This window comes from Podarcis liolepis, assembly GCF_965112155.1.
Source record: "Podarcis liolepis genome assembly, chromosome: 12".
Taxonomy (NCBI): domain Eukaryota; kingdom Metazoa; phylum Chordata; class Lepidosauria; order Squamata; family Lacertidae; genus Podarcis; species Podarcis liolepis.
Window position 1 is genome coordinate 51,156,234 of NC_139563.1, and position 27,546 is coordinate 51,183,779.

Sequence of the window (27,546 nt, forward strand, 5' to 3'; positions counted from 1 at the left end):
AAACGCTCCTGTTGCCCTCTCATTGTTACCTGGATTTCATTGGCACTTAACCTTCAAGCCAATACAGGTGAATGAGTTTTTTATTTGAGAAATCAGCTGCAACAATATTAACATTTCTACCCTTATAAGGTTTCTCTTCTTTTCTTTTTTTTAACAAAAGAGAACCTGAATTTATGGTCTAGTGGTGCTACGTAAAAGTATATTCTGGTTATAACCACTTCACAAACATTTTCTGATATTTCAAAAGAATACATCTTGCTAACTTATTTACAGACAATGTTTAGCTTCTCAAGCAATCTTTCTAGCAGTCATCCTGTTTTCTGCTTATTTTAAAAACATAGTAGCAAGACTATTTTTAACGCTTAAGGGTTCAGTTCCATAGGGCAGCAGAACTCTTTTATGTGCTCTGCATAATGATATTTGCAGGAAAAAGCGCAACTGAAATTTAAGTCTAGATTTCAATTGTAGTAATGCCAATCCTGTTATATGCTTTTGGTATGATGAAGCACACCTCTTTGAAATTACTGCTTGCAAGATGGCATCATGCGCAAAATTTGCATCATTTTGCCCTGTGAACAGAAAAGGCTTGTTGTGGCTCCCTATGTTACATCATATGCACGACGCTTTCAAGTATGGAATTATCAGACAAAACTGTGCCATAATTCACATGGGACAGAGAGCTTTAAATCTGGTTCTCTACAGCTTGTGATCCTGCAAACTGAATGCAGACCACCAACTCTGTTCCATTGTTTGACAACCCCTTCCGCTGCAGTTCCAAGCAGACAGGAGATTTGAAGAGCTCCTCGTGGTCTGTTATAAAAAGCTGCTGGATTGCATTTGGCTGAGTGGGTCACCTATTTTACAGGCTGGCATTAAAGCAAAAATGTTTACACTGAAGTCCAACTGCAGCCATGAAGACATTTCCTCCCAATGGCAGAAAACAAACCAGTTTCCACAATACTGTGATCTGTGTTTAATCACACTGTTCTGTACAATAATAAAAGTCAACTACAGTACAGGCAATTGGAGTGAAGGTCCTTTGTAGTTCTCTCGATTTCTCCCAGAGGCATTCCTTGTTACGTCTTCCTTCAACAAAGCCCAGGTATTGGCTGTGCAGGACCACAAAGGCCTTGTTTTCATGCCACTAAAGGAATCCCTTTCTCCATAGTCTCCAAGAAATACCATGGGGCGCTTCTCTACGCCTTGGGAGCTATGTGCCTAGCTTCTCCACTGGCAGCTTCCCCATGCCTGAAAATTCTACAACAGGGCCCAAGAACTGCCAAAAAGGAAAGTTGCAAGGGATGGAGAGAAAAACACTTAAGACACCAGAGGCTCTGTATCTCAGGCGCAACCCTCTGTGCTCAAAGTACCAAACTCTGTCAAACCTGAACAATGAGAAAAATGCAATGTGGAGGGACAGTGGGGGAGACCTGATAGGACGACTCACAAAATGACACCAAGGAGCACCTAAAACACGCCCTTTGCAGAGAATTGTTCTCCGAATGCTTCGCAAGATATTGCAAGCTTGCCACAAGTCTCCTCAATGCACTTTGGACCTCTTGCTTGGTTTAGAAGATTTGTGCTTTCTCTTCTTCTTCTTTTCTTTCCTCTTTCTCTTTCTCTTGTGTTTTCCTTTATATCCTGAAGAGCTGGAGCTGCTGCTGCTGCTGCTGCTACTACTGCCTTCTTCATCCGAAGTGGAATCCTCTAGCAGCTGCTTCAACTGTTGTATCCTAAATGTACAAATGGCCAGTGAACAAAAGATCAAATTCCCCCTTTTGCCAGGCAGGGCAAACCACCTGTAGATTTGTTTTTTAGGTGGGTGGTAGTCTTAAATGGAAATTATGACAGGAAAAGTGGAGGTCTCTACCCTTGAAAGCAACACTGAGCTTTTCAAACCATCGCCATTAGATGAGCTACTGAAATGTAGTGGCAGACACACTGAACTTTGAATCAAGAGTTCCCCTGGGTTAAAAAAATATGCATAACTGGTAATCTCGGCCTCACTTGCACACATGCCCTGGTCTGAGCGTAAGACTGATTTTTTTTTAAAAAATGATTATTATTAGGGGAAGGGGTGTAACTCACTGGTAAAACATTTATTTGCTTTGCAGAAGGTTCAGTCCCTGAGGTCTCCAGGTAGGCCTGGAAATGTCTCCTTTTCTGAAACCCTGGAGAGCCACTGCAAATCAGTGCAGACAATACAGCGCTGGAAACACCCAGTGGTCTGATGCAGCAAAGACAGTTTCCTATGTTCCTATAACACAGGGGTAGGCAACCTAAGGCCTGGGGGCTGGATCCAGCCCAATTGCCTTCTAAATCCGGCGCACGGATGGTCCGGGAATCAGCATGTTTTTACATGAGTAGAATGTGTGCTTTTATTTAAAAGGTATCTCTGGGTTATTTGTGGGGCATAGGAATTTGTTCATTTATTTTCCCCAAAAAATATAGTCCGGCCCCCCACATGGTCTGAGGGACGGTGGACCGGACCCCTGCTGAAAAAGGTTACTGACCCCTGCTATAGCAAATGGAGGCCTCCAAACACTCTATAGAGTGCAATTATGATTGTGGTTATTATTGGATGCATGGACCCAGATTAAAACAGGAATCAGTCTTACCGCATTTCCTTCTCATGGCGTTTATTTTCCCTTATAATATCATACATGGGGTCTTCGTGTGCCTTTAAAGAAAAAGGGGGAGGGAAGCTCAGTGCCCAACAGAATAACCTGCAACTCGTTTGTTTTTAAATAATTGCTGTGTTTCCTAAGGATTCAAGCAAAGACCTTGCCAGCCTATGTCCTCATGCAGAATCACTGGTGATTGTTTTACCCATATTAACTGCTCTTCTTTAATTTAGAGTCAGAACCAGGGGGTATAGGTATCTAAAATAAGCTCTCTCTTATAAGTTCCCCTTCTCAACTGTTTTTTCTTACAGCTGGGCTTCTTTACTGCTTCATTTCCAAGCTGGGGATAAAAACCTTAAAAGCAGCAGTAGGGAACATTTGATGGGGGAAATCCTACCTCTACCTAACAGCACGCTGCAGAAGATTCAAAGTTCCCTAGTTAAAAGAAATAATTCAGACACTCTTAACGTAGCAGAATTTCCCAAAACACCATTAATAAACCGCAATGTTTCACTTACTACTCTGAATTGTTCTAGCTTCTGGTTGCCTTTAATAAAGAATGGGCATTCTTTGTCTCCCGTTCTGTGTCCATAACGTTTACATCTCCAGCCTTGAGGGAGAAATAAGAAATATTAACATAGTGCTGTGCACCAAAAAAGTAAATATTTAGTACCTTTAAAACCCAGTATCTAAAAATGATTGGCTTTTCTTTACAAAACAAAGCACTGAACATTAGTTGCTTGCCCTCACATGACCAGATTTCTCCCTTCCCTTGTCTTGCAGAGGAAAGGCAGTTGTGGCATGATAGCACACATATAGAGCAAGACTGACATGCCCCCCACTCTGTTTTAAGCAGACACTGAAAAAGATTACAGGTACCCCCCCCCTTACCCAGGGGTTACATTTCGGGACACGGGGCACATAAGCAGAGCCATAGCTAGGCGATCTTGCACCCCTGGCAGAACCGTCCAGATTGTGCCCCCTAGCCATGGACAAATTAGCTGCTCTTTCTGCCTCTCCTCCAACCCCCCCCCCCACTCCACCCAATCAATTCACCCTCTATTTAAAACCTTTTCTTATGAGACAACAATCAATATTTTTATTTATAGACTATTTCTGGACATGGGACGTGGGTGGCGCTGTGGGTTAACCACAGAGCCTAGGACTTGCCAATCAGAAGGTTGGTGGTTCGAATCCCCGCGATGGGGTGAGCTCCTGTTACTTGGTCCCTGCTCCTGCCAACCTAGCAGTTCGAAAGCACGTCTAGTGCAAGTAGATAAATAGGTACCTCTCCAACGTGTCCAAGTACTGGATCAGCAACCCGCATAGATCTGCTGAGTAGAGGTGCTCCAAGCTATCAGCAACCATGCTGCAGCATTCTGCATTGACTGTGGTAAGCCCCACATAGATGGCTCAGGACCACAATACCTCAAGGACCGCCCCTTCCCATATGAACCTACCCGGACCCTGAGATCATCTTCTGAGGCCCTTCTATGTGTGCCTCCTCCGCAAGAGGTCAGAAGGGTGGCAACACGAGAACAGGGCCTTCTCTGCAGTGGCTCCGCGTCTGTCGAATGCTCTTCCCAGGGAAGTTTGCCTGGCACCTTCACTATATACCTTTAGGTGCCAGGCAAAAACGTTCCTTTTCAACTAGGCCTTTGCCTGACTTGATCTACATCCTATACCCTTTTTTAAAATGCTGGCTCTTAAAAATAAAATAAATGCTGGCTCTTTTGGGGTTTTTTTATTGGGTTGTTGGTTTTGTTTTGATTTTATGTATTTTATGTGAACCGCTCTGAGACCTTCAGATATAGGGCAGTATAGAAATTAATAAATAATAATAATAATAGCAATTACAGTGGTACCTCGGGTTACATACACTTCAGGTTACATACGCTTCAGGTTACAGACTCCCCTAACCCAGAAATAGTACCTCAGGTTAAGAACTTTGCTTCAGGATGAGAACAGAAATTGTGCTCCAGTGGTGCAGCGGCAGGAGGCCCCATTAGCTAAAGTGGTGCGTCAGGTTAAGAACAGTTTCAGGTTAAGAACGGACCTCCGAAACGAAATAAGTACTTAACCCGAGGTACCACTGTATTATTATTAATAGAGTACATTGCAGAAATCCAGTCTCAAAATCACCAGTGCCTGAATTGCTGTGATCAAGCTTTCCTGGTCAAAGCTGCCGTACCAACCACAGCTAGAAGTGCAATATGAAAAATGACAGCAAGATAAGAGACGCCATTGCTTCTTCTGCCAAGATTTTGCTAAACCCTTCTAGGACTTCCTTGTCTGCATATCAGTTGACTCCTGCCTCTGCATCCTCCTTCCTTCTCTCCAGCCTGTCAAGTCCAGCTTGTCATCAACTTGGTCCTCTACAGATATTTTGAACTACAATTCCCATCAGCCCCAGCCAGCAAAGCCATTCATTCTTTGTTCCCCATTCCCCAAAAGCTGCACAGAAATCTACTTCCCTCACTCACATTGCATAACTTTGACCTCCTTCCCCAATGGCATCCAAAGCCCTTTCGTTGGGGCGTGGGCAAGGAATTCTCGGGCATTTTCATTGCCAGGTACGTCAGGAATGCAGTCCTCTGGTTTAGTCTCATCTTCCTGTACGAAAAAGAAGCAAAGCAAATGAAATGAAGAAGCGAAAACAAAATGGGACAAACTGGTCTAACCTACACCGCTGCGAGGTGGAACGGACTGCAAGACACTCTTACTTTCTTACAGCAGATCTGCTATCTCCTCCAACTTTTTAGCCCACAACCAATACAGACATAAGGGACGTGGGTGGCGCTGTGGGTTAAACCACAGAGCCTAGGACTTGCCGATCAGAAGGTCGGTGGTTCGAATCCCCGCGATGGGGTGAGCTCCCATTGCTCGGTCCCTGCTCCTGCCAACCTAGCAGTTCGAAAGTACGTCAAAGTGCAAGTAGATAAATAGGTACCACTCCAGCGGGAAGGTAAACGGCGTTCCCGTGTGCTGCTCTGGTTCGCCAGAAGTGGCTTTGTCATGCTGACCACATGACCTGGAAGCTGTACGCCGGCTCCCTCGGTCAATAAAGCGAGATGAGTGCCACAACTCCAGAGTTGGTCACAACTGGACCTAATGGTCAGGGGTCCCTTTACCCTTTACCTTTAATACAGACTTACGGTTTGCACTTCTGGAGAAAGGCAGACCTTTTAACAGGGCTTCCTTCAAATTCTGAAGAACCAGGCCGGTGTGTGCACCAAGACGTCTAGGCAGGCTGAGTAAATCATTTGGCTTCCAATTCTGATCTGTTAACTACATGGCTGCCACAAACAAACTCACTCACCTCAGGGTACATGAGATTGCAATAGGGAGCTTTGGGGTTATCTAATTCAACCCCCCGTTTTATCTATACCACAGATAAGTATAGTTTTACTCTAGTTTCATTTAGCTTTTAAAGTCTTGCGCTGTATTTTTACATAGTGTGTGTGTGTCCCTCAGTTATATTTTGTGTAAAACACTTCAAGGTTTCTTTTTGTATAAAGTGGTAGAGAAACTCCATCTTTATTCCTGGTTTACTGTATTTTCATTTTTTTAAAGAACAGTTTTACAAGCTACCCAACCTACCTTAATAAACCCTGGAGGAAGTTTCTCATAGCTGAAAAAGATTGAAAATATACTTTAGTGTCATTAAAAAACAAACTACAAAGCAATGCAGAAAGTTCAGCTGAAGCAAAAATAGAGAAGGGGGTAATGTTTTTGAACACCTGTCACTCAGTCCCCCCTCCCTAATCTAAAATGGATAGGGAGAACCACAGCAATCAGGCTTATTATTTATGTCATTCATTTTTCACAAAAGTCACAAACTGGTTTACAAGTAAAAATATAAGATACTTGATCATAAGCAGTTAATAAAAAGCATCCTTATTAAAATCTCAAACAACTCATCAACTCCAAACAGTAGTATAATAATACATAGTAAAAGATGATTTAATAAATGAGAAATCTTAAAGCAACATCAAAAAGGCCTCAACTATCTATTGATGCTGGCAATGGTATTAAGAAAAAATAAAATAAAAAGGTACCCCCTTATATGTTACAGGTGTTACAGATTTCAGGATAACTGCAAATCTTGATCTGAGTTTGGCTGGAAATGACTATATCCCAGAAACTATTTCAAGCAACAACCTATTTGTCAGACATAGCGCAGCCATCTCTGAGATAACAATATTTATTTTCACCACCTTGCCACAAATGAGAAATTTTGAAAGCTTTTGGGTTTTTTTAGTGGCAGAAATGCAATGCTGACTTGAAGCAGCCTGCCTGTTCTTTTTAAAAATAAAATAAAATAAAATTCTGTGTCGTGGATTTGAAAGCGATGCCATTTCATGGATACAGGTGGCTGTGCTAATTTGACAGCAAAATAGCAACTGATCGACAAGGTCAGAATGGGTAAATAAAGACAGCACTAGACAGGATGTCCTTCAAACCTTTGATCACAAACACCCCAAAAAAGAATATTGGGAACTTCTCAGTGGCTGCTCCTAGATGCTGGAACTCCCTGCAGAAGCTAGAATGCTAGAGTTGAAAGGGATCCGAGGGTCATCTAGTCCAACCCCTGGCAATGCAAAAATCACAACACCTGGTACCCTACCCAATTTGAAACCTTACTGGACCCTGCTTAGCTTTGCAAATATGCCAGCAATTTTATTGCTTCCTTTCCATCCACCAACAGCCTTATTGTTAAAACAGTGTTTTGGAAACTGACTGCTTTTAATGAAAAGGTCTGGTGCTGTGCTGTTTTTTATTGTATTTGTATGGTTTTAATAAATTATACACGTGTGCATGTATAAAAGAAACCCAGATAGAAAGAAATAGCTGAAGCTAACAATTATTATTATTGCTATTATTTATGAAACCACCCTTCATCCGAAGATCTCGGGGCAGCTCACGGCATGAACATACGAGACAAAAACACGAAATACATAATAATAAAAACAAAGACCAAAAATATGTAATTGTTTTTTAAGGCTTGTTTTTTCCTATGTTTCTGACTGTTCTTATTTTATCAGCAAGCCGCCCTCCAGATGTTTCAGGACTACAACTCCCATCATCCCTAGCTAACAGGACCACTGGTCAGGGATGATGGGAATTGTAGTCTCAAAACATCTGGAGGGCCAAGTTTGCCTATGCCTGGTTTATAGTAAATCTGGCACTGTGGCTATATCTATACCTGTAGTTTGTTAAGACTGCTGAGAAGAGCAGCTGGGCCACTTCCTGGAATTATTGGTCGTTTGAGGGGGGGTGTTTTCTTTCTTTTTTGTTAAAGTTTTTTATTAACAGTTTTCACATAACAAATTATTCAAACAAATCATCTTCCTTACTCCCCCCTTTTTCCCTCCCACCTCCCCAACAAACCCTCCCTCCCTCAACTCCTCTCTCTGATTTCTCAACCAATTTTAACTTCTGCATATTATAAAATTGTATACATCCTTATATTATCTCTCTACTATGTTGACCCTCAATAAATTTGTGTATGTTTATTCAGGGGGGGGGTCTTTTCAACACAGAGGGCGTGCGTCGCCCACAGCCCCGTCTAGTCTACCTCACAGGGCTGTTTTGAAGGTTAGGGATTAGGGCAGGCAGCCCCAAACTTGGCCCTCCTCCAGATGATTTGGGACTACAATTCCCATCACCCCTGCCCACTGGTCCTGCTAGCAGGGGATGATGGGAGTTGTAGTCCCAGAAACATCTGGAGGAGGGCCAAGGTTGGGAGTGCCTGGATTCAGGTGAGGGATGTGGCGCGCCTCCCCGCTGCCCTCGGAGGAAGGCGGAGATTTCAAAACGCCCCCCAAACGCAGGCATCCCCAAACTCGGCCCTCCAGTTATTTTGGGACTACAACTCCCGTCATCCCCAGCTAACAGGACCAGTGGTCAGGGATGATGGGAATTGTAGTCTCAAAACATCTGGAGGGCCGAGGTTAAGCAAATCCTGCCTATGCCTGGCTTATACTGTGACAATATCTATATCTGTAGTTTGTTAAGGTTTCTGAGAAGAGCAGCTGAGCCACTTCCTGGAATTATTGGTCGGTTTTTTTTGGGCGGGGGGGGGGGGGGTTCTTTTCAACGAAGAGGGCGTGCGTCCCCCCCAGGCGCATGGATGATTTGGGACTACAATTCCCATCATCCCTGACCACTGGTCCTGCTAGCAGGGGATGATGGGAGTTGTAGTCCCAAAGCATTAGGAGGGCCAAGTTTGGGGATGCTTGGATTCGGGTGAGGGATGCCGTTGCGCCTCCCCGCTGCCCTCGGAGGAAGGCGGAGGGTTCAAGCCGCCCCCCCGAGGGACCCCCAAGCCTTACAAGGACTCCAGGTGCTGGATCTGCTGGATCTGCTGCACTTCCCGCTTCTTCCTCTTCTGCTCCTTCCGCTCGTGGCCTCGGCTGCTGGAGCCGGCGGGGCTGCCGCCGGGCAACGACGACGACTCGCTGCGGCTCCGGTGCCGCTTCGGGCCTCCGCCCTCGCGCCGGGACATGGTGCGCCGCGGAGCCGCCGCCGCAGCCCGGCCCGCCCGGACCTCGCAGCTCGGCGCCGGCCTGGCGCGCCTCACTTCCAGGGGAGGCCAAGCGAGCACTTCCTTCGGCCCGGCGGGGCCGCCTCGCCCTCGGCAGCAGCGCCCCCGCGACGCGGCGCTCGGCGGAGCGGCTTCCCAGCGCTGCCTGCTCAGACTGAATCGATGCCATCCATGATCAATCCCTAAGGAAACCCGATCAATTCTCAATAAAACCCGATTGTCGTTCGCAGCGCCGGATTTATTTAGCTCCTCTCTGAGCAGCGCCGGATTGACGTAGAAGCTAAGCATGCTATAGTTTCTCTTGCCCCCCCCAAAAAAATATAAAGGGGGAAAAATGGATGTACATTTCTAAAATGTAAGATAAAAACAAATAATAAATAAATAAATAAATAAAATAAAAACAAATAAAAAAACCTATGATGCTCCTATGATGCAAGGAATGGCCTGCTAGCCTGCTCCCTAAAATATCACTGGCTTGCTCATTTCTCTATATAGGGTGCCTACATTCTGCATGGACTGGTTGTAACAATTACTTTGATAAAATACATATTTTGTTATGTGCAAATGGCTTTAGATACCTATTAGGTCCATAAATTAGCATATAGCATATATTCAACACACAAAAAAGTAACAATTTGTTGTTGACAAAGGACAGCTGGACATATTAAGGGCCCCGTTACCTTCAGTAGCTTACAGCCTCATCAAACCTAAATCGGCCCTGGCTAGGCCATCTCCTTCCCCAGACCATTCCTTCCCTTGGCACACCTCTTGCTGGCCCCACTCCACAACTTTCTCCATACCCTCCAACATTTATCTGATTAAAATAGGGGTGTCCTATTCGATGATGATGTTATAGGAATTCTAAGGTCTCAGATATATATATAAATCATATGTTCCTAAATCTACAAGGCAAATATAAAATATAAGTATATAAACCCAGTGGCGTAGCCAGGGGCGCCGACTTATAAAAAATATTGGGGGGGCCCATACTGGGGTCCTGCCGCTGGTTTGCTCGGGTAGCCGGGAGAACGCAGTTCGAGGTGGCGGTGTTGGGGAGAGACCCTCGCTCAGGGCGCCACGAGACTTGGCGGCCGGCGGCCTATCTGGGGGGTTTTGGAGCGTATTTCGGCGGAGCGATTGGGGAGGAGGGGGCTTGTTGCCGGATTCTTCAGCTGAGCCGGAGATCCGCTGCTGGGGGGTCCCTGGGCCGAGTTGTGAGCACGGCCTGCTGAAGGGAGATCCAGCCGATTGCGCGACGGGGACGGCCGGGGCTCTCCGGCTAGGGCGCGCGGCTGGCTGGCTGGCGAGGGAGCAGGTGGGGAGGAGGTGGGGGTCCTCACTCTCTTAGGAAACGCACCCACGCACCCGATTGCCACGAAGTCCGAAGGGTGCGTGTGTGGAATTAAAAAGCAAAAACGAGATACGGGCAGGGCAGGCAAAGAGTTTTCTGGAAGAGGATGGAGGGCAGGTTGAAGAGAAAATCACTCAGGATGAGACAGTCAAATCAGCCATGATAAAATGGGCTCAGGATATTGGGTATAACATCATGTTTGAGGACTGGGAAAGGTTATGGACCACCGGAATGAAATTCACGGCATGTAATGCCTTGAAGGAAAATATTATGAAAATGATTTATAGGTGGTACATGACCCCAGTCAAGCTTGCAAAAATATATCACCTGTCTGATAATAAATGTTGGAAATGTAAGGAGGCTGAAGGGACATTCTTTCACCTCTGGTGGACTTGTCCAAAAGTGAAGGCCTTCTGGGAAATGATCTATAATGAGTTAAAAAAGGTATTTAAGTATACCTTTCCCAAGAAACCAGAGGCCTTCCTCTTGGGCATTGTTGGCCAGAAAGTGTTAAAGAAGGATAGAACTTTCTTTATGTATGCAACTACAGCAGCAAGAATACTTATCGCAAAATATTGGAAGACACAAGATTTGCCCACACTGGAAGAGTGGCAGACGCAATTGATGGACTACATGGAACTGGCTGAAATGACTGGCAGAATCCGAGATTTGGGAGAAGAAACAACGGAAGAGGACTGGAAAAAATTTAAGGACTATTTACAAAAACAATATAAGTTGTATGAATGTTAAAAATTTACACGATTCGGAAACTATAGCTTCAGCAATTAGATTTGGGAAACAGGAAATTATATTTTAAGTAAGAAAAGGTCAAAATCTAAGGTAATACTATGTTTAATTTAAGATATAAGTAACTGATGAAAAGTATGTTAAATTTAGAGGTATAGTATTTGAAAAGTACAAAATAAGGTACGAAACAAGGTAATAATTTGCTGATATCTTTATTATAAAGAATGCAGGGTAAGGGAGATGCGAGGAAGTCCAGTTAGTTATATAAAAAATGTGTTGAATGGTTGGTTTTCTTTTCTTCTTTTCCTTTTTTTCTTTTTCTTGTTCTTTTACTTTTTTCTTCAGTGTATGTTTCTAACTTTGTATTTGAAAACTTAATAAAATATTTATAAAAAAAAGAAAGAAGAGAAAATCCTTTCGCTTTTCTGGGGCGCAGGGAAGTCTCAGAGCCGGAGGTTGGGGAAGGGACCCCCTTTGCTCTGTCCTCTTCTCCCGTCTTAGATTCGCATGGGGGTCCCCGCCCGAGCTTGCCTGGCCACCGGGCCACACAAGGGCCGCGCTCTACGCGGCGCACCTTGCTAGCCGCGCAGCTGTCCTCCGCGGCTGCGGAGCGGCCCTGCGTCGGTGCCCAGCCCCTCTGGGCGCCCGCTGCGCTGCCAATGACAAGCGGGCGACGTCGCGGGCGGGGAAGGCGTCGCTTTCTTTCCCGATCCTTCATCCTCCCAGTCTTCCAGCCCTTTTTTGGGTTGGAAGCTCGTCTCGTTCGCCCTTCTCCTTTCTTCACCCTGCGCGCAATTTTCCTCCCTCGTCTCCCTCCCCATTTCTCCTTACTTCCTTCCTTCCTTCCTGACTGACGGGCTTGGGTTCGGGCTCGGGCTCGGGCTTCGGGTCGGGCTCGGGCAGCCACAGCGTTGGCGGTGTTGGCGATCGGCGGCGCGGGGGGATGGCCCTCCCGGGGGAGCCGGCGCTGCTCAATGGGGTTGCCAAGGAGACAGGCCGGCCGCCCCCCTCCCCCGGCCCGGCGCCCCCCGCCGCACCGGTGCCCGTTATTGAGCTGGTGCGCGCCGGGCGCCCTATAAAAGCCGCGGACGCGCCCACCGCCGCCCGAGATTATTGGGGGGGCTGAGCCCCCCCAAACGAATTTTTGAGGGGGCTCGGGCCCCCTCAGGCCCCATGGAGTCGGCGCCTATGGGCGTAGCGTGGGTTGTCAGCACCTGGGGCAAGGCAAGTAATTTGCGCCCCCTAACCCCCAGATGTTGCGCCCAGTGCGGCCGGCCCCCCCCTGCACCCCCCACGCTACGCCACTGTATAAACCACGTCTGAAATAGTACAGGAGAGCAATCCTGAAGCCATTCTGACTCTTCCAGTGACCTCAGATATTCTCTGCAGTGAGGAAGGAAATTGGAAAAACCTCCCCATTGCCTCTTTGTTCACAAATCCTATCTTAAGGGTATACTATGGAGAACCTGTGACCTGGATTCAGGAACTAAGTACAGTGGCACCTTGGTTCTCAAACTCCAAAAACCCGGAAATAAGTGTTCTGGTTTTCAAATGTTTTTCAGAAGCCGAACTTCTGATGCAGGTGTCGGCTATTGTTTCTGAGGCACCTGCAGTGATCAGAAGCTGCGCCTTGGTTTTTGAACATTTCGGAAGTCAAACAGATTTCCGGAATGGATTAAGTTTGGCGCTTTTGTTTTTGCTATTTATTTTGCATTTTTGAGGCTTTTTCGGTTAATTTGTTTTTGTGACTGCAATCAGCTACTGATTGATTGTGTGACTGTGGAAATGGATAAAAGCCCCCCTTCCAAACAATGACCATCATCAGTGCAGGTAAGAAAATAATAATTTTAATTTTTCTCATCTACAATACTGCCTTATTTATTTTATAGTATGCAGATGGCGCTGTGGTCTAAACCACAGAGCCTTAGGCTTGTCAATCAGGAGGTCGGCGGTTCGAATCCCCACGACGGGGTGAGCTCCCATTGCTCAGTCCCAGCTCCTGCCCACCTAGCAGTTCGAAAGCACGTCAAAGTGCAAGTAGATAAATAGGTACCACCCCGGTGAGAAGGTAAACGGCATTTCCGTGCGCTGCTCTGGTTTCACCAGAAGCGGCTTAGTCATGCTGGCCACATGACCCAGAAGCTGTCTGCGGACAAACACCAGCTCCCTCGGCCTATAGAGTGAGATGAGCGTGCAACCCCAGAGTCGTCCACGACTGGACCTCTAACAGTCAGGGATACCTTTACCTTTACAGTACATTGATTATTGCTTTCATTTTATGGATCAATGGTCCTGTTGGATAGTAAAATTCATGTTAAATTGCTGTTTTAGGGGTTGTTTTTAAAAGGCTGGAATGGATTAATCCTTTTTCCATGACTTTCTTTGGGAAAGCGTGCCTTGGTTTTGGAACGCTTTGGTTTTGGAATGGACTTCTGGAATGGATTAAGTTTGAAAACCAAGGTACCCCTGTATATACAGCATCTCAAAAGGAATGGCCAGGCTGCCCAGGTAAAGCAATCAAATGACCATTATCAGTATCCTGCCAGCGGGTTTTCTGTTGTAGACGACTCCCTGTGCTGCATTTCTGCTGTAGCCCGCCTCCTTCTGTGATGTACATATGATGTTTTTTGGGGGGGTCTTGAGCTACAGGGTGGGCAGTTTCAAAAGTCTATACAGTATAAGGGCTTGCACACCATTGTTCTGGGTCCCTCCTACGTGTGGTTGTGAGCACCCTGTTGCAGCAGTTAGTAAAGATCAGGCTTACTAGCTGCCTTGCTTCTCAATATTCTCCGGTTGGCCTCTGTTATTTTATCCTTCCGACTGGGGACCTACTTAAAGACTTTATATGGGCTCTTGGATACCCCATAAGGGAAAAGGAGCAGTATTTTTCTTATAACAATTATTATTGCTATTTTTCCTAGACAGCATCTTAAAAAGCAGAGACATCACCTTGCCAACAAAGGTCCGTATAGTTAAAGCCATGGTTTTCCCGGTAGTGATGTATGGAAGTGAGAGCTGGACCATAAAGAAGGCTGATCGCCAAAGAATGGATGCTTTTGAATTCTGGTGCTGGAGGAGACTCTTGAGAGTCCCATGGACTGCAAGAAGATCAGACACATCCATTCTGAAGGAAATCAGCCCTGAAGGACAGATCGTGAAGCTGAGGCTCCAATACTTTGGCCACCTCATGAGAAGAGAAGACTCCCTGGAAAAGAACCTGATGTTGGGAAAGATGGAGGGCACAAGGAGAAGGGGAGGACAGAGGACGAGATGGTTGGACAGTGTTCTTGAAGCTGCCAGCATGAGTTTGACCAAACTGCGGGAGACAGTGGAAGGCAGGAGTGCCTGGCATGCTCTGGTCCAGGGGGTCACGAAGAGTCGGACACGACTAAACGACTAAACAACAAAATTGCTATTTTTCTAGAAAAAGAGGTGCCAGAACTTCACAATGAACACCTCCCTTGTTCTATTATTATTATTATTATTATTCATTTCATTTCTGTACCGCTTTATATTTTTAATAAAAATCTCAAAGCTGCTTGCAGCACATGGAAACATCAGTAAAACAACGCAAAATTAAACATTACTGAAGAAAGTTAAATATAAAGTCTACAGTGAAAGCAACATAATGAACAGGAAACTAAAATATTATCTTAAAGATTTCAAAATAAAACATTGCAAAGGAGGTCAACTACAGAATATACATTTAACCAAAAAAAATCTTAAATATTTCAGAAGAAAACATTGCTAAGTGGCAATGGTGCCCATCTGAGAGGGGCCGGAACTGAGTCCCAGTGAGTTCTGGCTGAAAAAAAGCCCTGGTGATGATTTTACCAGTTATACCCTACCCATATGACTGGGCCACTCTGGGCGGCTTCCAACATATAAAACAACATAATAAAGCATTACCGTATTAAAAATCTGCCTTATTCACAGCTGCCTTCAGATGGCTCGGGAATCAGGTAACAGCATAGCCTCCAACATTTTTCCAAAGACAATAGGGACGTCCGTAAGGGAAGGCAGGACATTCGGAGATCAAATCAGAAACTGGGATGGCTTCCTGGAATGTCCCCAGAAAAATGGGACGCTTGGAGGATCTGTAATGCAGTCCGTCACATTCATTGCCCTGACCATGCTTGCTTATAGGCCCCCTCCCCACCTCCATGTGGCCCCTGGAAGGTTGCTTGTGGAAAAAAGCCTATGAATAAATGGATCCTAAACCATTTTAGCTCTTTAGAAAGGCTAGTGGTGCCTGAATTCACAAAAATGCAGAGTAATGTTTCAGGTAAGTGGGGCAGAAATTCATTTTCACTGCCAGCTTTTGCATCTGGCATGTCCCTAATGAAGTGCCAACATGCCAGTGGAATATTGGCTGGTGTCTTTAAAAAAAAATTGGCTGGGAAGTAGCGCAGAAGCTGCTGAAGGCCATCTTTCATGAGCTTTGGGGTGATGATTAGGGCTGAGATGATTAGGGCTGAGATGATTAGGGCTGAGACGGAAGGCTTTTGATCATAGGCCAAGAAATCAGCCCTCGATTACTTCACCTGCGGAAAAAGCTTTTTCTGAAAAATCCCTAAGGCGCGCGGTCACAATTTCATCAAAAATCGGCCGTTTTCCACTTTGCTCAAAAATGGTGCCAAACTGTTGCAAACTCTCCCCTGAAAGGTTTGGCTGTGAAAAGGGAAGACTTTTGTTCATAGGCCAAGAAATCAGCCCTCGACTACTTCACCTGCGGAAAAAGCTTTTTCTGAAAAATCCCTAAGGCGCACGGTCACAATTTCATCAAAAATCGGCCGTTTTCCACTTTGCTCAAAAATGGTGCCAAACTGTTTCAAACTCTCCCCTGAAAAGTTTGGCGGTGGAAACGGAAGGCTTTTGATCATAGGCCAAGAAATCAGCCCTCGACTACTTCACCTGCAGAAAAAGCTTTTTCTGAAAAATCCCTACGGCGCACGGTCACAATTTCATCAAAAATCGGCCGTTTTCCACTTTGCTCAAAAATGGTGCCAAACTGTTGCAAACTCTCCCCTGAAAGGTTTGGCTGTGAAAACGGAAGGCTTTTGATCATAGGCCCGGAAATCAGCCCTTGACTACTTCACCTGCGGAAAAAGATTTTTCTGAAAAATCCCTAAGTCACAATTTCATCAAAAATCGGCCGTTTTCCACATTGCTCAAAAATGGTGCCAAACTGTTGCAAACTCTCCCCTGAAAGGTTTGGCTGTGAAAACGGAAAGCTTTTGATCATAGGCCCGGAAATCAGCCCTCGACTACTTCACCTGCGGAAAAAGATTTTTCTGAAAAATCCCTAAGGCGCGCGGTCACAATTTCATCAAAAATCGGCCGTTTTCCACCTTGCTCAAAAATGGTGCCAAACTGTTTCAAACTCTCCCCTGAAAGGTTTGGCGGTGGAAACGGAAGGCTTTTGATCATAGGCCCGGAAATCAGCCCTCGACTACTTCACCTGCGGAAAAAGATTTTTCTGAAAAATCCCTAAGGCGCGCGGTCACAATTTCATCAAAAATCGGCCGTTTTACACTTTGCTCAAAAATGGTGCCAAACTGTTGCAAACTCTCCCCTGAAAGGTTTGGCTGTGAAAACGGAAGGCTTTTGATCATAGGACCGGAAATCAGCCCTCGACTACTTCACCTGCGGAAAAAGCTTTTTCTGAAAAATCCCTAAGGCGCGCGGTCACAATTTCATCAAAAATCGGCCGTTTTCCACTTTGCTCAAAAATGGTGCCAAACTGTTTCAAACTCTCCCCTGAAAGGTTTGGCTGTGAAAACGGAAGGCTTTTGATCATAGGCCAAGAAATCAGCCCTCGACTACTTCACCTGCAGAAAGAGCTTTCTCTGAAAAATCCCTAAGTCACAATTTCATCAAAAATCGGCCGTTTTCCACTTTGCTCAAAAATGGTGCCAAACTGTTGCAAACTCTCCCCTGAAAGGTTTGGCAGTGAAAACGTAAGGGTTTTGATCATAGGCCCGGAAATCAGCCCTTGACTACTTCACCTGCGGAAAAAGATTTTTCTGAAAAATCCCTAAGGCGCGCGGTCACAATTTCATCAAAAATCGGCCGTTTTCCACCTTGCTAAAAAATGGTGCCAAACTGTTTCAAACTCTCCCCTGAAAGGTTTGGCAGTGAAAACGTAAGGGTTTTGATCATAGGCCCGGAAATCAGCCCTTGACTACTTCACCTGCGGAAAAAGATTTTTCTGAAAAATCCCTAAGTCACAATTTCATCAAAAATCGGCCGTTTTCCACTTTGCTCAAAAATGGTGCCAAACTGTTTCAAACTCTCCCCTGAAAGGTTTGGCTGTGAAAACGGAAGGCTTTTGATCATAGGCCAAGAAATCAGCCCTCGACTACTTCACCTGCAGAAAAAGCTTTCTCTGAAAAATCCCTAAGTCACAATTTCATCAAAAATCGGCCGTTTTCCACTTTGCTCAAAAATGGTGCCAAACTGTTGCAAACTCTCCCCTGAAAGGTTTGGCAGTGAAAACGTAAGGGTTTTGATCATAGGCCCGGAAATCAGCCCTCGACTACTTCACCTGCGGAAAAAGATTTTTCTGAAAAATCCCTAAGTCACAATTTCATCAAAAATCGGCCGTTTTCCACTTTGCTCAAAAATGGTGCCAAACTGTTGCAAACTCTCCCCTGAATGGTTTGGCGGTGGAAATGGAAAGCTTTTGATCATAGGCCCGGAAATCAGCCCTCGACTACTTCACCTGCGGAAAAAGATTTTTCTGAAAAATCCCTAACTCACAATTTCATCAAAAATCGGCCGTTTTGCACTTTGCTCAAAAATGGTGCCAAACTGTTGCAAAGTCTCCCCTGAAAGGTATGGCGGTAAAAACGGAAGGCTTTTGATCATAGGCCAAGAAATCAGCCCTCGACTACTTTACCTGCGGAAAAAATCCCTACAGCGCGCGGTCACAATTTCATCAAAAATCGGCTGTTTTCCACTTTGCTCAAAAATGGTGCCAAACTGTTTCAAACTCTCCCCTGAATGGTTTGGCGGTGGAAACGGAAGGCTGTTGGTCATAGGCCAAGAAATCAGCCCTCGACTACTTCACCTGCAGAAAAAGCTTTTTCTGAAAAATCCCTACAGCGCGCGGTCACAATTTCATCAAAAATCGGCCGTTTTGCACTTTGCTCAAAAATGGTGCCAAACTGTTGCAAACTCTCCCCTGAAAGGTTTGGCGGTAAAAACGGAAGGCTTTTGTTCATAGGCCAAGAAATCAGCCCTCGACTACTTTACCTGCGAAAAAATCCCTACAGCGCGCGGTCACAATTTCATCAAAAATCGGCCGTTTTCCACTTTGCTCAAAAATGGTGCCAAACTGTTTCCAACTCTCCCCTGAAAGGTTTGGCGGTGGAAACGGAAGGCTTTTGATCATAGGCCAAGAAATCAGCCCTCGACTACTTCACCTGCGGAAAAAGATTTTTCTGAAAAATCCCTAAGGTCACAATTTCATGAAAAATCGGCCGTTTTCCACTTTGCTCAAAAATGGTGCCAAACTGTTGAAAACTCTCCCCTGAAAGGTTTGGCGGTGGAAACGGAAGGCTTTTGATCATAGGCCAAGATATCAGCCCTCGTCTACTTCACCTGCAGAAAAAGCTTTTTATGAAAAATCCCTACGGCGCGCGGTCACAATTTCATCAAAAATCGGCCGTTTTCCACTTTGCTCAAAAATGGTGCCAAACTGTTGCAAACACTCCCCTGAAAGGTTTGGCTGTGAAAACGGAAAGCTTTTGATCATAGGCCCGGAAATCAGCCCTCGACTACTTCACCTGCGGAAAAAGATTTTTCTGAAAAATCCCTAAGGCGCGCGGTCACAATTTCATCAAAAATCGGCCGTTTTCCACCTTGCTCAAAAATGGTGCCAAACTGTTGCAAACTCTCCCCTGAAAGGTTTGGCGGTGGAAACGGAAGGCTTTTGATCATAGGCCCGGAAATCAGCCCTTGACTACTTCACCTGCGGAAAAAGATTTTTCTGAAAAATCCCTAAGTCACAATTTCATGAAAAATCGGCCGTTTTCCACCTTGCTCAAAAATGGTGCCAAACTGTTTCAAACTCTCCCCTGAAAGGTTTGGCGGTGGAAACGGAAGGCTTTTGATCATAGGCCAAGAAATCAGCCCTCGACTACTTCACCTGCAGAAAAAGCTTTTTCTGAAAAATCCCTAAGTCACAATTGCATCAAAAATCGGCCGTTTTCCACTTTGCTCAAAAATGGTGCCAAACTGTTGCAAACTCTCCCCTGAAAGGTTTGGCTGTGAAAACGGAAGGCTTTTGATCATAGGACCGGAAATCAGCCCTCGACTACTTCACCTGCGGAAAAAATCCCTACAGCGCGCGGTCACAATTTCATCAAAAATCGGCCGTTTTGCACTTTGCTCAAAAATGGTGCCAAACTGTTGCAAACTCTCCCCTGAAAGGTTTGGCGGTAAAAACGGAAGGCTTTTGTTCATAGGCCAAGAAATCAGCCCTCGACTACTTTACCTGCGAAAAAATCCCTACAGCGCGCGGTCACAATTTCATCAAAAATCGGCCGTTTTCCACTTTGCTCAAAAATGGTGCCAAACTGTTTCCAACTCTCCCCTGAAAGGTTTGGCGGTGGAAACGGAAGGCTTTTGATCATAGGCCAAGAAATCAGCCCTCGACTACTTCACCTGCGGAAAAAGATTTTTCTGAAAAATCCCTAAGGTCACAATTTCATGAAAAATCGGCCGTTTTCCACTTTGCTCAAAAATGGTGCCAAACTGTTGAAAACTCTCCCCTGAAAGGTTTGGCGGTGGAAACGGAAGGCTTTTGATCATAGGCCAAGAAATCAGCCCTCGTCTACTTCACCTGCAGAAAAAGCTTTTTATGAAAAATCCCTACGGCGCGCGGTCACAATTTCATCAAAAATCGGCCGTTTTCCACTTTGCTCAAAAATGGTGCCAAACTGTTGCAAACACTCCCCTGAAAGGTTTGGCTGTGAAAACGGAAAATTTTGATCATAGGCCCGGAAATCAGCCCTCGACTACTTCACCTGCGGAAAAAGATTTTTCTGAAAAATCCCTAAGGCGCGCGGTCACAATTTCATCAAAAATCGGCCGTTTTCCACCTTGCTCAAAAATGGTGCCAAACTGTTGCAAACTCTCCCCTGAAAGGTTTGGCGGTGGAAACGGAAGGCTTTTGATCATAGGCCCGGAAATCAGCCCTTGACTACTTCACCTGCGGAAAAAGATTTTTCTGAAAAATCCCTAAGTCACAATTTCATGAAAAATCGGCCGTTTTCCACCTTGCTCAAAAATGGTGCCAAACTGTTTCAAACTCTCCCCTGAAAGGTTTGGCGGTGGAAACGGAAGGCTTTTGATCATAGGCCAAGAAATCAGCCCTCGACTACTTCACCTGCAGAAAAAGCTTTTTCTGAAAAATCCCTAAGTCACAATTGCATCAAAAATCGGCCGTTTTCCACTTTGCTCAAAAATGGTGCCAAACTGTTGCAAACTCTCCCCTGAAAGGTTTGGCTGTGAAAACGGAAGGCTTTTGATCATAGGACCGGAAATCAGCCCTCGACTACTTCACCTGCGGAAAAAATCCCTACAGCGCGCGGTCACAATTTCATCAAAAATCGGCCGTTTTCCACTTTGCTCAAAAATGGTGCCAAACTGTTTCCAACTCTCCCCTGAAAGGTTTGGCGGTGGAAACGGAAGGCTTTTGATCATAGGCCAAGAAATCAGCCCTCGACTACTTCACCTGCGGAAAAAGATTTTTCTGAAAAATCCCTAAGGCGCACGGTCACAATTTCATGAAAAATCGGCCGTTTTCCACTTTGCTCAAAAATGGTGCCAAACTGTTGAAAACTCTCCCCTGAAAGGTTTGGCGGTGGAAACGGAAGGCTTTTGATCATAGGCCAAGAAATCAGCCCTCGTCTACTTCACCTGCGGAAAAAGATTTTTCTGAAAAATCCCTAAGGCGCGCGGTCACAATTTCATCAAAAATCGGCCGTTTTCCACTTTGCTCAAAAATGGTGCCAAACTGTTGAAAACTCTCCCCTGAAAGGTTTGACGGTGGAAACGGAAGGCTTTTGATCATAGGCCAAGAAATCAGCCCTCAACTACTTTACCTGCGGAAAAAATCCCTACAGCGCGCGGTCACAATTTCATCAAAAATCGGCCGTTTTCCACTTTGCTCAAAAATGGTGCCAAACTGTTTCCAACTCTCCCCTGAAATGTTTGGCGGTGGAAACGGAAGGCTTTTGATCATAGGCCCAGAAATCAGCCCTTGACTTCTTCACCTGCGGAAAAAGATTTTTCTGAAAAATCCCTAAGTCACAATTTCATCAAAAATCGGCCGTTTTCCACTTTGCTCAAAAATGGTGCCAAACTGTTGCAAACTCTCCCCTGAAAGGTTTGGCGGTAAAAACGGAAGGCTTTTGATCATAGGCCAAGAAATCAGCCCTCGACTACTTTACCTGCGGAAAAAATCCCTACAGCGCGCGGTCACAATTTCATCAAAAATCGGCCGTTTTCCACTTTGCTCAAAAATGGTGCCAAACTGTTTCCAACTCTCCCCTGAAAGGTTTGGCGGTGGAAACGGAAGGCTTTTGATCATAGGCCAAGAAATCAGCCCTCGACTACTTCACCTGCGGAAAAAGATTTTTCTGAAAAATCCCTAAGGCGCACGGTCACAATTTCATGAAAAAGCGGCCGTTTTCCACTTTGCTCAAAAATGGTGCCAAACTGTTGAAAACTCTCCCCTGAAAGGTTTGGCGGTGGAAACGGAAGGCTTTTGATCATAGGCCAAGAAATCAGCCCTCGTCTACTTCACCTGCGGAAAAAGATTTTTCTGAAAAATCCCTAAGGCGCACGGTCACAATTTCATGAAAAATCGGCCGTTTTCCACTTTGCTCAAAAATGGTGCCAAACTGTTGAAAACTCTCCCCTGAAAGGTTTGGCGGTGGAAACGGAAGGCTTTTGATCATAGGCCAAGAAATCAGCCCTCGTCTACTTCACCTGCGGAAAAAGATTTTTCTGAAAAATCCCTAAGGCGCGCGGTCACAATTTCATCAAAAATCGGCCGTTTTCCACTTTGCTCAAAAATGGTGCCAAACTGTTGAAAACTCTCCCCTGAAAGGTTTGGCGGTGGAAACGGAAGGCTTTTGATCATAGGCCAAGAAATCAGCCCTCGACTACTTTACCTGCGGAAAAAATCCCTACAGCGCGCGGTCACAATTTCATCAAAAATCGGCCGTTTTCCACTTTGCTCAAAAATGGTGCCAAACTGTTTCCAACTCTCCCCTGAAAGGTTTGGCGGTGGAAACGGAAGGCTTTTGATCATAGGCCCAGAAATCAGCCCTTGACTACTTCACCTGCGGAAAAAGATTTTTCTGAAAAATCCCTAAGTCACAATTTCATCAAAAATCGGCCGTTTTCCACTTTGCTCAAAAATGGTGCCAAACTGTTGCAAACTCTCCCCTGAAAGGTTTGGCGGTAAAAACGGAAGGCTTTTGATCATAGGCCAAGAAATCAGCCCTCGACTATTTTACCTGCGGAAAAAATCCCTACAGCGCGCGGTCACAATTTCATCAAAAATCGGCCGTTTTCCACTTTGCTCAAAAATGGTGCCAAACTGTTTCCAACTCTCCCCTGAAAGGTTTGGCGGTGGAAACGGAAGGCTTTTGATCATAGGCCAAGAAATCAGCCCTCGACTACTTCACCTGCGGAAAAAGATTTTTCTGAAAAATCCCTAAGGCGCGCGGTCACAATTTCATCAAAAATCGGCCGTTTTCCACCTTGCTCAAAAATGGTGCCAAACTGTTGCAAACTCTCCCCTGAAAGGTTTGGCGGTGGAAACGGAAGGCTTTTGATCATAGGCCCGGAAATCAGCCCTTGACTACTTCACCTGCGGAAAAAGATTTTTCTGAAAAATCCCTAAGTCACAATTTCATGAAAAATCGGCCGTTTTCCACCTTGCTCAAAAATGGTGCCAAACTGTTTCAAACTCTCCCCTGAAAGGTTTGGCGGTGGAAACGGAAGGCTTTTGATCATAGGCCAAGAAATCAGCCCTCGACTACTTCACCTGCGGAAAAAGATTTTTCTGAAAAATCCCTAAGGCGCGCGGTCACAATTTCATCAAAAATCGGCCGTTTTCCACCTTGCTCAAAAATGGTGCCAAACTGTTGCAAACTCTCCCCTGAAAGGTTTGGCGGTGGAAACGGAAGGCTTTTGATCATAGGCCCGGAAATCAGCCCTTGACTACTTCACCTGCGGAAAAAGATTTTTCTGAAAAATCCCTAAGTCACAATTTCATGAAAAATCGGCCGTTTTCCACCTTGCTCAAAAATGGTGCCAAACTGTTTCAAACTCTCCCCTGAAAGGTTTGGCGGTGGAAACGGAAGGCTTTTGATCATAGGCCAAGAAATCAGCCCTCGACTACTTCACCTGCAGAAAAAGCTTTTTCTGAAAAATCCCTAAGTCACAATTGCATCAAAAATCGGCCGTTTTCCACTTTGCTCAAAAATGGTGCCAAACTGTTGCAAACTCTCCCCTGAAAGGTTTGGCTGTGAAAACGGAAGGCTTTTGATCATAGGACCGGAAATCAGCCCTCGACTACTTCACCTGCGGAAAAAGATTTTTCTGAAAAATCCCTAAGGCGCGCGGTCACAATTTCATCAAAAATCGGCCGTTTTCCACTTTGCTCAAAAATGGTGCCAAACTGTTTCAAACTCTCCCCTGAAAGGTTTGGCGGTGGAAACGGAAGGCTTTTGATCATAGGCCCGGAAATCAGCCCTTGACTACTTCACCTGCGGAAAAAGATTTTTCTGAAAAATCCCTAAGGCGCGCGGTCACAATTTCATCAAAAATCGGCCGTTTTCCACTTTGCTCAAAAATGGTGCCAAACTGTTGAAAACTCTCCCCTGAAAGGTTTGGCGGTGGAAACGGAAGGCTTTTGATCATAGGCCAAGAAATCAGCCCTCGACTACTTTACCTGCGGAAAAAATCCCTACAGCGCGCGGTCACAATTTCATCAAAAATCGGCCGTTTTCCACTTTGCTCAAAAATGGTGCCAAACTGTTTCCAACTCTCCCCTGAAAGGTTTGGCGGTGGAAACGGAAGGCTTTTGATCATAGGCCCAGAAATCAGCCCTTGACTACTTCACCTGCGGAAAAAGATTTTTCTGAAAAATCCCTAAGTCACAATTTCATCAAAAATCGGCCGTTTTCCACTTTGCTCAAAAATGGTGCCAAACTGTTGCAAACTCTCCCCTGAAAGGTTTGGCGGTAAAAACGGAAGGCTTTTGATCATAGGCCAAGAAATCAGCCCTCGACTATTTTACCTGCGGAAAAAATCCCTACAGCGCGCGGTCACAATTTCATCAAAAATCGGCCGTTTTCCACTTTGCTCAAAAATGGTGCCAAACTGTTTCCAACTCTCCCCTGAAAGGTTTGGCGGTGGAAACGGAAGGCTTTTGATCATAGGCCAAGAAATCAGCCCTCGACTACTTCACCTGCGGAAAAAGATTTTTCTGAAAAATCCCTAAGGCGCGCGGTCACAATTTCATCAAAAATCGGCCGTTTTCCACCTTGCTCAAAAATGGTGCCAAACTGTTGCAAACTCTCCCCTGAAAGGTTTGGCGGTGGAAACGGAAGGCTTTTGATCATAGGCCCGGAAATCAGCCCTTGACTACTTCACCTGCGGAAAAAGATTTTTCTGAAAAATCCCTAAGTCACAATTTCATGAAAAATCGGCCGTTTTCCACCTTGCTCAAAAATGGTGCCAAACTGTTTCAAACTCTCCCCTGAAAGGTTTGGCGGTGGAAACGGAAGGCTTTTGATCATAGGCCAAGAAATCAGCCCTCGACTACTTCACCTGCGGAAAAAGATTTTTCTGAAAAATCCCTAAGGCGCGCGGTCACAATTTCATCAAAAATCGGCCGTTTTCCACCTTGCTCAAAAATGGTGCCAAACTGTTGCAAACTCTCCCCTGAAAGGTTTGGCGGTGGAAACGGAAGGCTTTTGATCATAGGCCCGGAAATCAGCCCTTGACTACTTCACCTGCGGAAAAAGATTTTTCTGAAAAATCCCTAAGTCACAATTTCATGAAAAATCGGCCGTTTTCCACCTTGCTCAAAAATGGTGCCAAACTGTTTCAAACTCTCCCCTGAAAGGTTTGGCGGTGGAAACGGAAGGCTTTTGATCATAGGCCAAGAAATCAGCCCTCGACTACTTCACCTGCAGAAAAAGCTTTTTCTGAAAAATCCCTAAGTCACAATTGCATCAAAAATCGGCCGTTTTCCACTTTGCTCAAAAATGGTGCCAAACTGTTGCAAACTCTCCCCTGAAAGGTTTGGCTGTGAAAACGGAAGGCTTTTGATCATAGGACCGGAAATCAGCCCTCGACTACTTCACCTGCGGAAAAAGATTTTTCTGAAAAATCCCTAAGGCGCGCGGTCACAATTTCATCAAAAATCGGCCGTTTTCCACTTTGCTCAAAAATGGTGCCAAACTGTTTCAAACTCTCCCCTGAAAGGTTTGGCGGTGGAAACGGAAGGCTTTTGATCATAGGCCCGGAAATCAGCCCTTGACTACTTCACCTGCGGAAAAAGATTTTTCTGAAAAATCCCTAAGGCGCGCGGTCATAATTTCATCAAAAATCGGCCGTTTTCCACTTTGCTCAAAAATGGTGCCAAACTGTTTCAAACTCTCCCCTGAAAGGTTTGGCAGTGAAAACGGAAGGCTTTTGATCATAGGCCCAGAAATCAGCCCTTGACTACTTCACCTGCGGAAAAAGATTTTTCTGAAAAATCCCTAAGTCACAATTTCATCAAAAATCGGCCGTTTTCCACTTTGCTCAAAAATGGTGCCAAACTGTTGCAAACTCTCCCCTGAAAGGTTTGGCGGTAAAAACGGAAGGCTTTTGATTATAGGCCAAGAAATCAGCCCTCGACTACTTTACCTGCGGAAAAAATCCCTACAGCGCGTGGTCACAATTTCATCAAAAATCGGCCGTTTTCCACTTTGCTCAAAAATGGTGCCAAACTGTTTCCAACTCTCCCCTGAAAGGTTTGGCGGTGGAAACGGAAGGCTTTTGATCATAGGCCAAGAAATCAGCCCTCGACTACTTCACCTGCGGAAGAAGATTTTTCTGAAAAATCCCTAAGGCGCACGGTCACAATTTCATGAAAAATCGGCCGTTTTCCACTTTGCTCAAAAATGGTGCCAAACTGTTGAAAACTCTCCCCTGAAAGGTTTGGCGGTGGAAACGGAAGGCTTTTGATCATAGGCCAAGAAATCAGCCCTCGTCTACTTCACCTGCAGAAAAAGCTTTTTATGAAAAATCCCTATGGCGCGCGGTCACAATTTCATCAAAAATCGGCCGTTTTCCACTTTGCTCAAAAATGGTGCCAAACTGTTGCAAAGACTCTCCTCCCTGAAAGGGAGGGGAGGGGTTGTGGTCGGGGCCTGCGGAAAAAGATTTTTCTGAAAAATCCCTAAGGCTCTGAAAGGTTTGGCAGTGAAAACGGAAGGCTTTTGATCATAGGCCCAGAAATCAGCCCTTGACTACTTCACCTGCGGAAAAAGATTTTTCTGAAAAATCCCTAAGTCACAATTTCATCAAAAATCGGCCGTTTTCCACTTTGCTCAAAAATGGTGCCAACCGGTTGCAAATGCTCCCCTGAAAGCTTTGGCGATGGAAACAGAAGGCTTTTTATCACAGGACAAGAAATCAGCCTTCAACAACTTAACCGGCAGAAAATATTTTTTTGACAAAATCCCTGAGCAAAAATCTGACTTTTGGCAATTCACTCAAAAATGGTGCCAACCGGTTGCAAATGCTCCCCTGAAAGCTTTGGCGATGGAAACAGAAGGCTCTTTATCACAGGACAAAAAATCAGCCCTCAAAAACTTAACCGGCGGAAAATATTTTTTTGAAAAAATCCCTGAGCAAAAATCTGACTTTTGGCAATTCACTCAAAAATGGTGCCAACCGGTTGCAAATGCTCCCCTGAAAGCTTTGGCGATGGAAACAGAAGGCTCTTTATCACAGGACAAAAAATCAGCCCTCAAAAACTTAACCGGCGGAAAATATTTTTTTGAAAAAATCCCTAAGCCCCGGGGTCACAATTTCAGCAAAAATCTGACTTTTGGCAATTCACTCAAAAATGGTGCCAACCGGTTGCAAATGCTCCCCTGAAAGGTTTGGCAGTCGAAACAGAAGGCTTTTTATCACAGGACAAGAAATCAGCCCTCAAAAACTTAACCGGAAGAAAATATTTTTTTGAAAAAATC

At 45.2% G+C, this 27,546-nt stretch overlaps 1 protein-coding gene across 1 annotated transcript; it reads right to left on the reverse strand.

Moving 5' to 3' along the window:
• Nucleotides 1-62: 62 nt before the first annotated feature.
• RP9 (RP9 pre-mRNA splicing factor) lies at nt 63-9,427 on the reverse strand. The gene is given in 7 exon segments (XM_083468539.1): nt 63-1,733; nt 2,619-2,680; nt 3,143-3,234; nt 5,108-5,237; nt 6,225-6,255; nt 8,960-9,171; nt 9,173-9,427. Coding segments are annotated over 7 exon segments (888 nt in total). The 5' UTR covers nt 9,341-9,427; the 3' UTR covers nt 63-1,540.
• Between the last annotated feature and the right edge of the window lie 18,119 nt (nt 9,428-27,546).